Raw genomic sequence first — 19,250 nt, 5'->3', positions numbered from 1 at the left:
CCTGGAGTTTGAAACTTGTTTGAAGTCATTTAGAAACAGCAATGCCATTACATAATTCGTCCTACAGAGAGCACTGACAGATTTGCAAATTTAAGGGATCCATATCAAAAACATTTGCTTATGTTATGTCAAAAAATGTAAAATCAGATAATATATCCTAATCAGATTATTTATTGGTATGCGTCTCAAAAATCCAGTAATGATCACAATAACCGTTGAGATATGACAATGTGTCGAAAAAGCAGAATGTCCCAGTAGTCATTTACAGTTTCCTTCTTCTCTCTCTTGTTACAAAAAACAATATGTGGCACCACACATACAGTCAGACGGGTTGCAAATGATTAAACGTGCAATACTGAGACAGGAGAATAAAATAAATAAATTGAGTTTCGTTAACTTTAATTGCCATTACAACGGACGTGAAGAACTTGCCTTAATTTCTTAAAACAGAAAAGGGAGAAGATAAAATGTTCCAGATAAGTTAATTTAATTAATAAATCTACATCATCTCAGTGATATTACTTTACTTACATACTTAATATGTAACCTTACATACTTAATATGTAACCTTACATACTTAATATGTAACCTTACATACTTAATATGTAACCTTACATACTTATATACTTATGCATATATAACCTCCAGAAAATTCATTGTTACTGATATGACAAGGCTTTTAGTCTCCTAAAACTAATAACTGTTCTTAAACTTTTAAACAAAATACCACTTATAATGGCAGAAGGGACTCTGTTGAGGGGGAGCATTAAGGGTAGGTCAACGAGGGCATGATAAATGACAGTTAGAATGCTGAGTACGAGTGGAAACAGCTCCAATAGTGCTTTTAGTGTGGGTGGGTTTTAGGATCAGTGTTACAGTCCACAACAGGGCTACATAACAAGAACGTTAAATTCTGATGATTTTTTCCTTTGAGACATTTCTCTGTTCATAGTGAGATTCATAAAATAAACCCATAGCATGGCTTTAGGCAAGGGCAACTGGAATAAGATCGTTGAAGACATTTCGCCCCTTATCCAAAGGGCTTCTTCAGTTCTGAAGTGGCCCTTTGGATGCTTCTTGAGCAACGACTCTTGAGGTGTAAACAACCCTCGAGACGTTAAATGACTCACCACCAGTTAGTCAGAACTGAAGAAGGCTTTTGGACAAACATCTTCAAGTATTAAGTTGAATCCAGTTGCACTTGATTAGCGCTTCTAGATATACCATGACCGTCACTTGACCATAACTGAGAATCATTGCAGCATGTTAGACTCTCATCAGCAATGATTTTCACTTTTTCTGAATTGTGCCAATCTAATTTTGTAATAACTTTCTATTGGGTAGCCCTTCTTCATTGAACGAGAGTGTTGTTTCAGATTTATGTATGCCTCTGTTTCCTGGAACAGGTTTTCCAAACACTACAACCAAAATGTACACATCTTTGCTTTGTGTGAATTGTCTGCAAGCCGACGAGGTTTACATTTCCCATCACATTCAACAGGTGTGTGCAGAGGGATTAACACTCAGGCAATCTTTTTGTTTTGTAAGTTTCAAGAGCATATTGAGTCTTCAAGGCAGCTGAGATGTCGGTGGCATTACTATTTCAGATGAACTCTGAAAATATGATGGCAGTTGTTTGTTTTTTACAGTCAGTTTTATCTTCAGGCTTGTTGAGATGGTTAATTATCAATTTCACTGAAGCTGATAACCACCTCCAGATGGTCCAAATCTCACATTTCTTTCAGCGGTGCCCTGCCTCACACACACACTGTTGAACACATTACAGAGAGCTGCCAAAAACCACAACATGGAGCTTTACAACCCCAGTTTCCTGCTGTCAGTCACTGAGCTGCTGCAGTTGAGCAACTGGACACCTTGATGGCAGATGATGAGTGCTCCACATTCAATTACCCCTCCCATATTTTCCAGGGCAGCCAGTGATTCACTCCAGCAGTTTTCCAGTCAGGGTCTGCTTTCCCAGCTGCTGCCAGCACTTTATCTCAGTTATCAACTGCCTTTGATGTATTGGGTCATCTGTGCTGGTGCAACAGTTTATAGGGCTGTACTGATAGTTTGAAGCTTCGTTCAAGGCAAGCAACGTTGACATTTCTACATCAACATTCACTCGAAAAACTAGATGTGATCAAAATTATACAATTTATAAATGGTACCGCAAAGTCAAATTTTGAAAACAACATTTTCATAAAGGCAGTTTGGTTTTCAAAATTTGACTTTGCGGTACCATTTATAAATTGTATAATTTTGATCACATCTAGTTTTTCTTTATGGAGGTTGAATGAACTTACTGTAAGTCCCTTCAGACAAAAGCATCTGCCAAAAGAGTGTAATTTACACACATGCAGTCAGTTGAACATCAATCTCAGGAGCTTGAGAACCAGATTTTTGATGATATTTTCTCCATATATCTGTTAGCTTGAAGAGGCAGAGGTGTAATTCCAAGGAACCATATTTGCGACACACACATACTTGTCAGTAAACTCATTTATGCAAGACTGAGACCACATGCATATGCGCACTGCATTATGTACAGCCTGATCAAATTTAATGGAGCAGAAATGTCCTTGAAAGTTAAAAGATGCCTGTGAAATTGCAAATGAGGATCCAAAATGGCCCTCTGCTAAATTGGAGAACCCTTTCTGCATTTCAACCTGTCAATATGTAATTTGTTGATTTGTGAAATATTCATACGTGAACGGTTTTGCTATCCCCTGTGGGCCTCTGTAGGCAAATTGTGGCTGAGCAGTTTTTCCAATGCTATGTGGGTGAGAAAAAATGGAGATGGATTTTGGTCAGAAATACACAGCTTAAAGCAGGAAGGGGGGGGGGGGGGGAATGCAGAGTCCACAGAAAACACTGTGTCAAAATAAACAAGCAATATTGAAAAACAACTCAACAGTGTAGTGGTGGGATATGATTTTAACACGTAACAAATTGCACCTTAAAATCTCATCAAGGCATTAAAATAAGCGCACCTACTCACACGATTACACACCGCCACTGTATCTATAAATCTATCATTGCCTTTGCGTACCCACACTAGGTTTAAGCAATATTGCAGTATATACCATGCAACGGTAGAAATGTGTTCATATGTAGAGATTTGGCAATACCGCTTCCACCGCGGGAGCTATCCCTTCGTGTCTCTGCTACAAAGGGTTAGGGGTAGTGACGTGACGTGAGAGCGACACTTGGTGGCGGTAATGCACCTCTAAGCAGGATTTCCAACCACCGCAGAAGAAAACATGGAGAAGGGAGTGAAACTGTAAATACAGAGCAGGAGGAGATGTTTTTGTTTTTGTATCGCTGTTCCAAATAAAAGAAAATAGTCAAATAGGATGAGGTAGGGTATAGTTATTTTGAAACCATTTCTTAATTGAATTTTTTGGGGGGGCCATATCACCCACCCTTAACCCACACTGCTTTAAATGGCCTCTCCAATAATGGGTCAGTTTACCTCACATCCTGTAAGTGATGTGAACTTGCTTTAGGCAGGAAGTGATTAGAAAAGATGTAGAGAGCCATAAAGCAGAGCTGCTGGAAGGTTCACACACAGACAGCCAATCACCCCAATGATGCTTGACGGAGTTAGGAGCAGAAAAAGAGGGCATAGTTTTGGGAAAGATGTATTAGTTAATCTGCAGGGAGCTACACAGCAGATAATGTCTTTCTTTCTCCTGTCTCCTGAACTCTCTGACTCTTTGCTTGATTTTATTTCTCATTCTGTCTCTCAAGCACATAAAGAAATGCATATTTGGTCAACAAAATTTTAATTATTTAATTATCAGGTGACATTATAACAAGTCCTTCAAATTAAATGTCAAAATTCATTGTTTGTCCATGCCTTCTGGAAGGACACAGTGTTTTGTTCTGATGACAGGACATCATTTATTTGTGCCTTCCAAAACCATTACACATTTTATGATGTGGCAACGCTCTGGTAAAGTTTGGTTAGGTTAAGAGACATAAGCGACTTGGTTATATTTAGGGAAATATTGTGGTTTAGGTTAAAATTACTGCTTTGTTGAGGTTAGGGGACCACCATCATCATCATAGTATAATGAACACTTGGTTAAGACTCGGGAATGAAACCAGTTTTGTCATTTGAACGTATATCGTTTTGAGGAATTTGGTGAAACAGACTTTTTTTCTTGAGAGATTTGATAATATTATGTCTTCTGGAAAACTGAGAATGATGTTGTTGCTAATTTCACTGATGACGTTATGGCCAGTAGCTTGTTGCATAACCTTTTGACACTTTTTAAGCAAAGTGAAAGTATGAGAAATATTTGAGATATAATTCAAAATATGATTATATTAAGCAAAGGTGCCAGGTACTTTAAGGGTTTAAATCATTTAAATTTTTCACTAAATCTCATCTGTTTATTTACATATTTCCTTCCAATTCCCAAGAATCACTGAATATTGTATTATTTATATAAAATTAATTTTATATTTATATAATATATATTTATATATATATTTATATTTATATATTTTATATTAATTTTAAGAATTAATACTTCTGTTTTTGAAGATGTATTTCACTGTTTTTGTTCGAAAGTATCAGCTGGTGATCTTGCTTTCCTTAGTTTCTGAGCTGAGATCAGTCATACTGTATGTTGCTTTCCTAACCCCATATGATGTTGTTCCAACTTACTGAACCAACTGTGATCAACAACAGCCAGAAGACCACTTTAGCTAGATATGTGGAGCCCCAGTGGATTTGTGACAATAGATTTTTCTGTTACCTGCACAGGGGATTATGCTCTCGAATCTCAGGTATTAGTAGGCTTACCAAGGGGATTACACATTGTACTTGATTCGGTCCGAATAGATAATGCACCGGTATGGAAGTGTACCTCCGAAAAAATAAAATAATTATCTCAGAGATGTTCTGTGCTGAAAGTGGGTGGTTTTCCCTAATGGCCAAGGAATATGTGACTGCAGCAATTGAGTAACAGTGGGGAATTGTTCTGCTGCATACTGTAGATACCGAGGCATTCATCCAACTGGGATGTCCTTTTTTTATGATATGAGGAATGAAGCCCCAGTCTCATTTACATAAACAAATGTAATCTTGTCGTGTGGGGCCCCTCACATCTTGGAGATTTTGAATAAGGACTTTAAAAGTCTAAATGACAGTCATAACAACTCAAAAAGCAAAGTGTATATCCAGTGTATATACTGTACATTTATTTGTAGCTCACTATTGTAACTGTAACTGTATATCAGGAAAGGTAACTTACACTTATTACTATTAATGAATGAATAACATTTTTATTGTGTCCTGCCTGCAATTACTTAGAAGACACCTCAAAATCATATAATCCAACAACAGCACTACAGAAAGTCCAAAAATAAAGAGCAATTTGAAAAGTTTGATTATCAGACCTTGTCTGTAATAACATTATGTTTGACTCTTGCAAGTATTCATCAACTTCTAGATGATGAATAGTTGTCATGCTTTTTAATGTTCTAATGTCCAAACCTTCTTTTCATATTTATATTAAGCTGTGTGAAATGTAGTTTCTTTATACAATAGATTTGATTTAATCAAATACTCTGACGTAACAGGATTAAAACAGTCTTTGGTATTAGTTAATTGTGTTTTCCATTCCTGGAAATGGAACAATTCATATATTTACATGTGGCATAGGTCTCAAGTAATGAACACTTTCAATCTACAGATTATTTACTGTTTAGTTGATAAATTGTTTTGTCTATAAAATGTGAGAAAATGCTGAAAAATACTAATAACACATTTCCTAGCACTCAAGTTGAAGATTGCTTGCTTCGGCCGACCAACAATCCAAAACTCAAAAATTTACTGTCACATAAGGTATGGAAAAAGACACTAATCCTCACATTTGAGAAACTGGAATAAAGGAATGTTTACCAGTTTTTTTTTGTTTGTTTTTCTTTTTGCTTGCTCACTAAAGTGTTTATTTATTATCAAAATACTTAATTTTCTGTCAATAAACTAATCATTAATTGACTAATCTTTTAGCTCAAATGTGAAGGTTATACTTTTACCATCTGTTGACTCTTTTTGTAACTAAATTCAGTCTTTTTATGTCCTTATTCAACAATGGAGCAGCTGTAGTTGCTGAACTGAACTAGAGCTTGACTTGTTGCACTGGCTGATGCTTGCCCTTGCTCAGGGATTTGAGGGCATTTGTGCTCAAATAAATGGACTAGTTGTACAGTAAGTGAATAAAAGCGTTTCCTGAGGGAAAATTGTCCTGATGACTCGGCCTGTTAATGCATGTACCAGGTACTGACAGTACAAAGGGTTTGAATTTTTATCTTACTCGTGGAGAGTACATCTCTGTCTCTGTCTGCTTCCGGTTATTCAGGCTGCATGCACTTCTCATGAAAAGTAGAATAAATTCAGAGAGTGTTCGATGAGGGTGGGCTGTCAACATGCATCAGAAAAGTATCTGCCAAAGAGTGTCAGGTTGCGCAGTAGCTTCACTTCTTGCTCGCTGACCTCCCTGCAGCTTGACAAGAACTTGGATTTTACCAAGCTGAGCTTTTGGACTCTAGAAAGAGACATACAGTGCCTTGTACATTATTGAATTTATAACTGTTATATATATTAACTGGGACTATTTTATGTTGCTGTGCTGCTGAACCTGGGCCATGCGAGACTGGAAAACAGATGCATTTCACTGCAGCATTCCTCTCTCTTTGGGTTAACACACACATAATTTCATAGTGCATGTTGCAGAGATAAATACAGCCTACTGAGGACACTAAATATTGATTAGAGGTGGGTAGTGACAAGCACCATGGATTCCGTTACATTATGTCACTTTTTGACTAAATTGTACTTGTTGGAGTAACAACAGGGAAGGGGCTCATACAAGACATAACATGCTGTTGTAGAATTTATTTGATCCCTGATCAGTTTAATCAATGAATGAACTATGTTGACGAGAGAGCATTGATATGTATGGGTGTGAGAGCATGTCATTCATGTGTTTGTGTTTGTTTATGGATGGCTGTGAGCTGAACTGTAAATTGTTGAATTTAAAGTGCGTGGTGTTCTTCTTCTGGGAATTTTGGCAGTGACAATACCAAAACACCTCTGGCTGTTATTTGCATGTAGCCCAGGAAAACCAAGACAAATTGCAATCTGATTTGTGATCTTGTCAACGAAGATGTGTGCATTAATATGTGTAAATGAAAGTGTATTAAATCTCATCTGGATTTTAACCTGATCAGAGCTTGTGGAGCTTCTAACTATAACTTCAGTTCAGGCTTCACTCTCACCAGCTGTTTCTGCACCTCCCCCTTCACAGAATCATTCAAAAATTGTAAAAATATTTAGTGCTCTGCTCGTGCTACGTTCTTATGTGGGTGCTCTGAAAAAAAAAACATATTCTTTGATTTTGAAACGGTAGCCTTTTGTTGTTGTTATTTAACCTTTCTGATGCTATTGCATGGTTCAGTCTATCATCATCAACATCACATGCACTAAATTGAGAATCACGTCGTCCTGGCCCTGGACTTCTCATTTTGTTCAAAACTGTGGGTCTTAACTCTTGCATTACCCTTCATTAGTAGACTTATCTAGACATAACATAAAAATGCCTGCACACTTGGGTGTGAGAGGAAGTCCTATGCACCGCTATCAGGCGTACCATAGCAACGAGACAGTTTCCTTCTATCTAATTTACATCACCCTTTCTTATTGTCATGTAGTCCAACCTGTAATATTTACCTCCCACTTGAATTTATTCTCAAAAATACGTAACAAAGCTCCTCACATATCTGCTTAATACACATATTTAGTTTCCAATTACAGGATGGTTCTTCATTTTACGGGACAGTTGGCAACCCTAGACATAACAAACATTTACCTTACCTATTCATTTCATATATTGCATTATTCTGCTTCAACAGAAGTAAACAGATACCACAAAAAATGCTTGAAAAATACTGGAATTTGTCTCAGAGTCTCAGAAGCAGATGTTTTTCACTGTTTCAGGCAACATGAGATCAACAAACACAAACGTTCGTACTGGCTTAATCCAGAGAAAAAGCACCTTTGATGTGAGCCTGACCTCCTTTGGCTTGGTCTGACTCATTTCCTCTTTCTTTATGGTAACATTGGCTGTAGCGATTAAGCATCCAGTTGTTGTTACCGTAGGCTACATAAACCACTTCATAATTGCAGTTTGCTTCTACACCACTCTAAGCCACATTAATTGTGTTGAAGTATAATGAAAATATCATGTTTTATATATTTTGGCAGTATTAATTATCTCTGTATCATTTAGTGCCCTTTAACTTGTATTACTCTGCATTTTACCTTACAGGTTGGCACGCTATCACAATTTGAGGGCACGTGTAAATTATAGAAAGAGAGTTACGGAACCTGTTATCTGTTTAATTGAACATCCTGATTTGTGTTTCAGACAGCGACATGTTCCAAGCTGTTAAACCTTTTTCACACAGAGCCTTTCAGGCAGATAACATGCTGATGAAGCTACATGATCTTCCCTCCTCATCTATATGCAAACAAATTGTTGGGCTTCTGTAAATAACATCACAGAGTATGGTCTAGACCTGCTCTTTTATGAAAAGTGCTCTGAGATAACTGTTGTTGTGATTTGGTGCTATATAAATAAAATTGAACTGAAAAATTGAATTGAATTAAATAATGGTCTTTCTTGTGTGTGTGTGTTTTGTTTTGTTTTGTTTTTTTGCAGTTGGGTGAGGACACCTTCAACCGTGCCAAGTTGTTAAATGTTGGCTACACAGAGGCTTTGAAGGACGCAGAGTACGACTGCTTCATCTTTAGTGACGTGGACCTGATCCCAATGGACGACCGCAACCTGTACCACTGCTACGACCAACCGAGACACTTCGCCATCGCCATGGACAAGTTTGGTTTCAGGTGAGGAGACAATTTTCAACTTGCATGTTATTTTTAGGGCTGACGAGGGACCACAGTACCCACCTTCTTAGCACAAGTTCCTACTTGCATTTACCATAATAAGTCTTGATGCTTAGGAACACTGACGTTCACTTTATATGGCATTTGCCAAAGTCTAATTTCTCATTTTAGTTTGAGCTAATCTCTCTTGTAAAATGTAAATATGTGGAATTTAAATATGTAATTGGCAGCCTAACAAAACATTTTACAGACAGTCTTTGTTCTGACAGACAATTGACAGAGCAGTATTTAATTTGACTAAATCTCATTATACTTTGAAATCCTTGTGTGAAGTCTAAATTAACATGAAAATACAACACAGTCCACCGCTGCCAATTTTTATTTGGTCATACTTCTGTAGTCCTGACAAGAGCACATGATGCAAAGCGTAACTAACAAGTCTGCAGCTTGTTAAAACACCCTTATTAATTTTGAAGGCTGTGTTCGAATGATGGACCTGCTAGATCAACCTGTATGAATCAAGTTGCTGGGCAGTCTGCTGCAGCTGCTGTTTCTGTAGCCTAAAGGATCTGTACAAGACGACACTGTGTGTTTTCCATGATTTATATCAGTGAGGCACTGACTTGTGCTGACAATGACAATGTGCTGTCGTTGTGGGTAAATTCACTAATGAGAAACTTAGTAAACTTTAGTGTTGATCACCAGGCTCCCCAGTAAAAACGCAGTACACATACAGTACACTAGAGTATAAACATACACATAGAGTAAAAAGGAATCTGCAACTATTTGAATAGTCATTAGCCGTGTTTCCATCAACATTTTTTATGCGCCTTTTGAATTATCGCATTAGAAAAGGTTGATGGAAACGGCAAAATTTGAAAAAAAAATCCTTGATTTTGCAAAAACGTTTTTACACTTGCTTGAGGTGGTTTTTGCCTTTGTCAAAAAACTGTTAATGCGCTAAATGGGAGATGGGAACACTTTTGGCAAATAAGCTCTGACGTACAGGGGTTGGACAATGAAACTGAGACGCCTCTCATTTTAGTGTGGGAGGTTTCATGGCTAAATTGGACCAGCCTGGTGGCCAATCTTCATTAATTGCACATTGAACCAATAAGAGCAGACTGTGAAGGTCCAATTAGCAGGGTAAGAGCACAGTTTTGCTCAAAATATTGCAATGCACACAACATTATGGGTGACATACCAGAGTTCAAAAGAGGACAAATTGTTGGTGCACGTCTTGCTGGCGCATCTGTGACCAAGACAGCAAGTCTTTGTGATGTATCAAGAGCCACGGTATCCAGGGTAATGTCAGCATACCACCAAGAAGGACGAACCACATCCAACAGGATTAACTGTGGACGCAAGAGGAAGCTGTCTAAAAGGGATGTTCGGGTGCTAACCCGGATTGTATCCAAAAAACATAAAACCACGGCTGCCCAAATCACGGCAGAATTAAATGTGCACCTCAACTCTCCTGTTTCCACCAAAATTGTCCGTCGGGAGCTCCACAGGGTCAATATACACGGCCGGGCTGCTATAGCCAAACCTTTGGTCCCTCGTGCCAATGCCAAACGTCGGTTTCAATGGTGCAAGGAGCGCAAATCTTGGGATGTGGACAATGTGAAACATGTATTGTTCTCTGATGAGTCCGCCTTTACTGTTTTCCCCACATCCGGGAGAGTTACGGTGTGGAGAAGCCCCAAAGAAGCGTACCACCCAGACTGTTGCATGCCCAGAGTGAAGCATGGGGGTGGATCAGTGATCGTTTGGACTGCCATATCATGGCATTCCCTTGGCCCCATACTTGTGCTAGATGGGCGCGTCACTGCCAAGGACTACCGAACCATTCTGGAGGACCATGTGCATCCAATGGTTCAAACATTGTATCCTGAAGGAGGTGCCGTGTATCAGGATGACAATGCACCAATACACACAGCAAGACTGGTGAAAGATTGGTTTGATGAACATGAAAGTGAAGTTGAACATCTCCCATGGCCTGCACAGTCACCAGATCTAAATATTATTGAGCCACTTTGGGGTGTTTTGGAGGAGCGAGTAAGGAAACATTTTCCTCCACCAGCATCACGTCGTGACCTGGCCACTATCCTGCAAGAAGAATGGCTTAAAATCCCTCTGACCACTGTGCAGGACTTGTATATGTCATTCCCAAGACGAATTGACGCTGTATTGGCCGCAAAAGGAGGCCCTACACCGTACTAATAAATGATTGTGGTCTAAAACCAGGTGTTTCAGTTTCATTGTCCAACCCCTGTAACTCACAATGATCAGCTGTTTCCGCTGTCGGCGTCTTGCCGGAGAAATGGCTGGTAGCAACTTGGTCGCTTGAAACACACTCTCTCCATTTTTCTAAGATCAGTAGCCATCAGTTCCATGTGACTAGTTTTGTTTCTGGTTTGAAACCCATACGTTTATTATTATGTGTAACTACGCTTGCTATAGCCTGGTTTATTCGCTCCAAACCAGCTGATGGAAACGCATGTATTTCACATTTACTTTTTTTTCTTTTTGGTGACATTTCAAAAGTCTGCTTAAAATTCGCATGACAATTAGATGGAAAAATGTCATACATTCTCTAGTTCAGGCCTCTCAGTTATTGATATGATATGACTGAATATCATTGGGTTTTAGTGTGCTGGTCAGACAAGACAGACACAAGCTAATTAATGACTCATCCTCAAAAGATAATGTGGTGGGCAGTTTCACCGCCTTACCCACCACAATGAATTTTAGACCTCCTTTGAATGAGAAAAAACTACCAATGAAATCTGAATAGGAAATATATTGAAAGAAACCTTTGTCAGAGAGGAACACCCCCACCAATCACTTTGGCTTTGTGTGCAATGGATGTGATTTTAAAGCTAAGGGGTAACCATGATGCATGTTATCAAAATGCAGTGTACAGCTCCAGAGTTTTCCGCCAGCACTGAATGATTGGTTCTGTTTTATTTATGTCTTCTTGCATAAAGGCACCACACCTGCCCTTAATTATCTAAAAGCACTAGAAGCAATAATTAAATTACCCTAACATGGCGAGTGAATGCGCCCTACCCCATCCAAGAGTTGTCAGTCCACAAGAGTTACCCTACTGAAAACCCTCCAGCGGGTCCCTGATATAGTGCTCAATAAGCTAATTCTATCTGGCACAAATATACAATACCAGGGTTGTAGCAAACGCTTCTTATTAGCAATGAATCAGTCAGGACTTTAAATCGTTTTACCAGAGTTTTTTGGCCCCCAGAAAATGAAGGACAGAGGGATTAAAGTTAAGCCTGGTGGTTTGAGTGAGTGGAAGGTCACAAAATTGATTGAAGTTAATTGCTGATGTAAAAATCAGATCCTTGTAGAAAATTGGCTCCCAAGGTTAAAGTAGTCTGAGTCAGCCCACCAACTTTTTTTGTTCGGCCCTTCCAGTTTTAGCATTTAGCACTTCCAAATGAAAGGAAATAAAGTCAGCAAGAAACAAACAAGCAAATAAAGAACTAGTGAAACTTTTGATTTAGGCATCATGACGCTGACTTAGCGCAGAGGGTAAATTTAGCATTTTAGCTGAGTCATTTCAGGAAGACGATCGTAGCTGCTCTCAAATGTAAAAGCATTAGTAGTTTTTTGATAAATAGTGAAAACATCGCCGGTGAAAGTCAGGTCACATGAAGTGCTATTCCATTACCTTAGCACCTGACAACACCTTACAGCTCTCTGAGCAGAAAGGGTCACCTTGAAGTCCATTTCACAACACGACTCTTTCAAAAACATTCCACAAATTATCGCCTCTCAAGGGACCTTATGCAATGTATTAAATTATATTACCATTATATTATACAACATGCTGTGGAAGCTTAAGTGCTTGTTTCTTGGGTAGGCGCACTGTGAGTGTGCTACAGCCCATTTGCACATTTACAGAGAGCACATTTATACTAGGTCATGACCTTATCCTGGCAACGTTGGCACGCTTTTGAGAAAATTAAAGACAGGCAATATGTGAAATAATCAAAATGGTAAACAATGCACAATATGCTATACAGGAGAAGAAGACCGCAAGCTGAAAATGCTGAATGCTGATGCAGGAAATGCATTCAGCTTGTTTGATGGAGTTAATAGACAAGAAATGTTACTTTTACAATAATTTCACAGGTTAAAGACCATAAAAACAGGGCAGCACGGTGGTGCAGTGGTTAGCACTGTCGCCACAGCAGGAAGGTCGTTGGTTGGAACCCCTGTCGTCCCGGCCTTTCTGTGTGGAGTTTGCATGTTCTCCCCGTGTCTGCGTGGGTTCTCTCCAGGTGCTCCGGCTTCCTCCCACAGTCCAAAGACTAGGTTAATTGTCCTTAGTTGAGAGTGGTTGTTTGTCTATGTGTGGCCCTGCAATGGACTGGTGACCTGTCCATGGCCTGTACCCCGCGTTTCGCCCGATGTCAGCTGGGATTGGCTCTTACGCAGGATAAGCGGTTGACGATGGATGGAAAAAAAACCTGGTTTCCACAATTTAGAATTTCTCTGTAATATTAAATACTTAAATTAAATTAAATAAGGAACGATCACTTTTTAAGTTAGAAACACAATAAAATAACAGTTAAAGACTCTGCTAATGTGTTTGATTATGAATATGTGTGTGTCGTTTCATTAAGGGTTGATTGACGGTCCTGGCAACATAAGCAGAAAAACCCACAACATCAGATTTTGATTCAAACTTTGCTAAATTCAGAGTGGTGTATGACAAATAATAACACAAATACAGAAATTTGCCATGTGGAATAACCACAACGGTTCCAGCTTTAGCATAAAAGTGTCAAGTGTATCCCAGCACTCAAAGAAGGAAGCTATTTGAGAAAATAAGTTTTCAGGACCTTTAAAATCCATACTGAACTAACGGTTGAAAATTTAGGGCAGGTCACCTTTCCAACTAATCAGTGTACTTTTAAATGCCACAACACAATGATAAACTTCATCATCTGTCCAGTGGAGCCCAGTATATTGTATTTAAAATTGTATTTTTATTTGCAGAATAATATGGCTTGGAATTATCCACTTATTGTCACTTATTCACCTGCCCCAGGTGTTTCATTCTCTGCCGTCCATGCTAATACTTGTTGTAAAAAAGTAAACCAGCGGAGCTAAGCTGACCTTTGACATGTGTCAGTCACTCCTCAGAGAGAAAATATATTTGTACAGAATAAGAGGACAAGAAGTCACCAAATTGGCATCATAACATTATTGCTGCATTTCTATCGTGCTTATGCAGTATTTTTCAGACTAGTTCATGGAGTCACACCGTTGAAGATTATTAAGACTTTTCTTTATCCTGTTACAAGTGAGACTAAGTTCTTAAGTTCTCAATAAAAATATAAAAACAATTTCCAGTTTCTCTCTCGATTTTTCTCTTCTTCTTCTGCACTAGCATGTGTCCATTTTAAGGAGAAGCACACACACACACTCCATATTGTTGCTGGAAACATACGGACTCATTAGTTTCTGCTTGTCATCTTTCAACAGGGACCTGTCATGCGTTTGACAACACATACTGTACAGAATATACACACATGTACACACACACACACACACACACATCACCCTCCGGGTAGACTCCAGGCGCCTGTCATGACATTCGCAGCTGACGTCCATCCCACTCCACCAGTCTCACAACTTTTGAGGAAAAAATAAAACACCTGTCCGCCCTCTTTTGTCCACTGTCTACACACACACACACACACACACACACACACACACACACACACACCGTACAAATGGCTGGTATTTTCATAAACAGAACACAAACCCTCCGTCATTTTATTGCCTTGTTCTTTCTTCCTTCCTCTTCTATTCATTTTCTTTCTTGTATGTCTTCTCTTCATTCCCTCTGTTCTTATCTTTTCACTCATTCATTCTACTCTAAGCTGTAGTCGCTTTGTCATGTGTCTTTTTTAACCGATAAGGTCACAAGGTTGATTTTGGGGCAAATATGAAAATGCTAAAAAGGTAACTTGGCTAATAATCAGCCAATATTTATTTGGCTGCTTCTAACCACCGGAGCCCTACAGTATGTAGTGATACTATAGCCTCTCTTTACACCCGGTCATTTCATGTGTCTTGAGTGGATTATATATGGATATGGATTATCCACTTACTGTAGAGGCGCACCCATAAATTATCCACTTAAAAATGTATCTAATACACGTTAGGAAAAGATCTGATTGCCCAAAACACTTCATGATGTAATATGATTCAAATGTAAATTCTGCCATTTCTGCAAGTCAAATGCAAAAAAAAAAAAAAAAAGCTGGCACCTTCCACTAACTTTAAGAAATATTATATTAGTAATATTATTAACGATTATTTGAGTGGATGCCAATTTTATTTGATGTCATGTAATGAACTGCGGTTTAGTTTTTCCTACAATATTGGGGACTAGGAAATCCTTCAGATGTTGCACTGGATTTTTGTTATTAAATGTTCGATTTGGTGTTTTCTGCTAATGCTAACGGCTTCCTATAAATGCTGTAAACAAATGAGGCCATGGTTAAAATGATGGTAGATCATACTCGGATTATTGTTGGTGTTGTTGAGTCCAAATTTCCTGTGAACGCTGTTGTTTCCTGTTGCAAAGACATTTCTCTTTTACTTCACTAATTAGGATGTTAAAAGGGATCACAGAGTTGAAGCTGCTAATCTTTCTACTGTATGAAGGATCTTGTTTGTTTATGCAATTCTAAAAAAAATTGTAAAAATATATTCATTTAAAATGCTACATGTATATGATTTGAAACGTAATAACCTGCTTCCTTTATATATTCTCCCACCTTTCATTTTCTCCTTCCCTCATCCATCCCATCTCTTCTTCTCTCCTCTTGTGAAGGCTGCCCTACGCAGGCTACTTTGGAGGAGTTTCAGGCCTCAGTAAAAAACAGTTTCTGAAGATCAACGGTTTCCCAAACGAGTACTGGGGCTGGGGAGGGGAGGACGATGACATCTACAACAGGTAACCATGGACAGACATAGCATGCGCTGCTGGCTCTTATTTCTTCACCATTTAAATGTGACATTATCCTGTCTACCATTATGTCTATGTTTAAATTGTGATCAGGCAAGTAAAGTAAACTCAAACTCAAACTACACTAAATTACTTGTCAAGATTAGCATTTTGTAATGAGTTCAGCCACAGGAAAAAACAGTAATATTGCATCTGTCAGGGTTATGTTCAGTCATCTGTTTGGAATAAAATCCTTGTCAGACCACCAACTGCAACACGTGCGCACACACACACACACACACACACACGCACACACACACGCACACACACATTGATGTGCACACAAATATGCTCATCATTTTAGCCTCTACTGCCGATTGTAGCGGTAAATGTGGCGAAATCAAGTCTCTCAGCTGAAAGTGGCAGTGAAGTTCCTCATGGAGTGGATGATTTATTGTAATTGTTCGGAGAAGGAGAATGATTAGCAAATAAATTAACCTTTTGAAGCACTTCAGTCAGCTTTTAATGACTTGCTCAAGTTCACTAATAATATTACTATGGAAGTGAGCTGAAATCAAATCCAGGGGAAGAATATCTGTTTGACAGGAAGACTGCAGATGACTTAAGACTGCTTAAATGTGTTGAACCACTTACAGAGCCATTAGTTTAATTTATGGTCTACTCAGACGGTTGTTTGGACTGAAAATTGTTTTTAATTACCTGGTGAACTTATGATCTGACAATTAAACAAATGATTTTGCATAGAAATAATGAAACTACCTTTGCATTGTGCCTTAATCACAGTTGACATATTCCATATATCCCTCTGTAACCACTCCATTGCACATGTTACCCCTGCCAGTCACATCAACACACTGGAAATGTCCTCTTCATACTGCTGAAATAAACATTTAAGGTTGCATAAATTTCATAATTGAAAAAGTTGACAGTCTCCGTGGCGAATTAGCTTAAATTTTTAATTTATTTTTGTCACATAAACAGATGCATATGCATACAGAGAACGCGGCTTGGCTACACTAATTATAAACACAAACGCAGCAGGATGGCTCCTCACAGACAAAATGCGACCTCCATCTTTATTGTATCTCCATTCTTTGTTTTCTCTTTTTCTTTCTCTCTCTCTGTCCCGCTGTCACTTTCACACTGTGAAGCTTATCTTTCTCCTCTCAGTTTAATAGCATTATAAGAAAACTGAAAATAGACCATTTGAAAATTGGTGTTTTTGAGAATGGACTGTGTCAGTCAACACAGTATTCAAGAGATTACAGTTGTTTGTCAGCGTCTGGCAAGATGAGATAAAAAGAGATCCATGTGCGGTTCACTGAATAGTCATGTCGCGTGTGCATTTGTGTTTCTGTCTGTGTGTGTGTGGGGGGGGGGGGAGCGCAATAATGTGTCTATGGATGATAGATAAAGTTAAACCTCTAACTTTTTTATTGGATGATAGTTGCAGTTGGCCATTAGATGCTGTAGATTTCCCTCGAGATATTTTCTGCACTCGAACTGAGCAATTGCAGCTGCTATGAAATGTGAAGTGACGCGTGGGAATATCATTAAAATCTCAGTTGAATCATTCAGACATTGATTTCTGCAATTCAGATTCACCTGCATAGTGTCTATACATACATTTACAAGGCTACGTTGATAAATTCATCCGTAGATCTCAAAGGAGAAGCTTTTCACTGAACATGTAAACACTGCTAAATGTTCACATTTATTTGGATAAGACGCAAAATGCAAACAGAATTACATCCTGCTGAGATATTTCCCACACAGCTACACAACTAATTTCCTCTGAACCAAAGAGCAAAAGTTTCTTTGTAGCTTTTCCTTCCTCTGTAGTACTTTGTACATAAAGTGAGTCTGATGTAATTTGTGATGACCAGTGGACACTCTGGCCATACATGGCAGTTACCGGATAATGGCTAATTGAATTTCCCTTCAATTTCCAAGACTGTCTGGGGTCAGTTGCTTTAATTATATCAGTGGAACATCCTGGTGGCATAGAGGTTTAAGATGCCATATAATCACTATGTGCCAGAGTTGAGTACATCCGGGACCACCGCTCTCACTCCCTCATTTTCTGTAAGCTCTTCGCTTTACACCAGATGTTTTCAAACTGTGATACACATATTGTTGGATTGAGTTTGACTTAAACCTTTCGAGGATATCATTACCTCTGATGTCCATCCTAAATAAATGTTATTAATTACACTTAGAAATCCTAGAAAAAAGTGTTCCTCATAAATCCAGAACTTACTTAAGACTCATTATGTTTTTAAGTTTTCTTCAAAATCAAAGTAAGCCAGTGATGGCTGTCTATACATCCATGGGCACATAGCAAACATGAGCTTCTATTAGCTAATTTGGCATACATTAAAGGTGCCAATTTCAAAATGTAAACAAATACAGGCTAAAAAATAGGGCTTAAGTTGTAGATCACAGCATAACTCACTGAATCCCTGGAAACATTTTGCTTACTGTTTACATCCCACAGAGCATCATGGCAGCTGTACTTACATAACATCATTATCCCAGAAATAGAAGGGGCCCACAGTGTGTCAGACTAACCCCTGTTGTATACTATCCAATAAAGGCAGAAATGCAGGGGAAACAACTTTAAAATATAAACAAACATTATCATTATTGCATGTTTTTTTCCATAACAAGTATGTCCCCTGGTGAGATGCAGTGTGTTTTCTAATTATTTTATTTTTAAAACCATTAAAATTGTTACATGCTAATATGCAGTGTGACTGTAGCAAAAGTCATCATATCATCTGAGTAATGTCAGTTAAAGAGCAGCAATATCTAAAGTTTGCCTAACTAAAACTAGCTAACATTAGCCACCATAATCTACTGGTCATAACACTGACCCTGAGTGTGTTGATCAAGGTACATTTTATTCATTTAGAATATCACTTTTCATTATTTGTAAGAGGAGCAATGTGTTATTTTTTCTTTAAAAAGTTACATGGCCTTGCTTTAAGTAATTCAGGTAAGTTAAAGACCATAATGCAATTCAACCACTTTGTATTTTGAGTTTAAAAATAAAATGTCAATAGGATACTCTAACTATGCAACCACTTGTTATACCCATGTTTTTACATTAAACCCTAATCTGAATGCAACAAGATCACACCTGTTCTGTTGAAATTCTCCACTGTTGTCATGAGAGAAGGCATAAAATTACTAAATTAAGTAGAACTACAGTAGAAGTTGCTGGTTGAGTCCACCAAAAAAAGGTCTTATTTTGTAACCAACATGAGCGAACACACTTGGGTGGAACAAAAGTGAGCACCTAACTGTGCTGTG

At 38.4% G+C, this 19,250-nt stretch overlaps 1 protein-coding gene across 1 annotated transcript in view; it reads left to right on the top strand.

The window, feature by feature from the left end:
• The window catches only part of b4galt2 (UDP-Gal:betaGlcNAc beta 1,4- galactosyltransferase, polypeptide 2), a 187,187-nt gene that overhangs the window by 136,841 nt on the left and 31,096 nt on the right, over positions 1-19,250 (top strand). Inside the window, exons 5-6 of the mRNA XM_038717739.1 lie at positions 8,739-8,926; positions 15,801-15,923. Of these exons, the coding sequence (XP_038573667.1) occupies positions 8,739-8,926; positions 15,801-15,923 (311 nt within the window). The remainder of the gene's footprint in view (positions 1-8,738; positions 8,927-15,800; positions 15,924-19,250) is intronic.

Source organism: Micropterus salmoides, unplaced genomic scaffold, assembly GCF_014851395.1.
Source record: "Micropterus salmoides isolate LMB-PRFRI ecotype aquatic unplaced genomic scaffold, ASM1485139v1 Ms_hic_scaffold_14, whole genome shotgun sequence".
Lineage (NCBI taxonomy): Eukaryota > Metazoa > Chordata > Actinopteri > Centrarchiformes > Centrarchidae > Micropterus > Micropterus salmoides.
The sequence above is the reverse complement of the archived record's forward strand: the minus strand, read 5'-3'. Positions and strand labels throughout refer to the sequence as shown.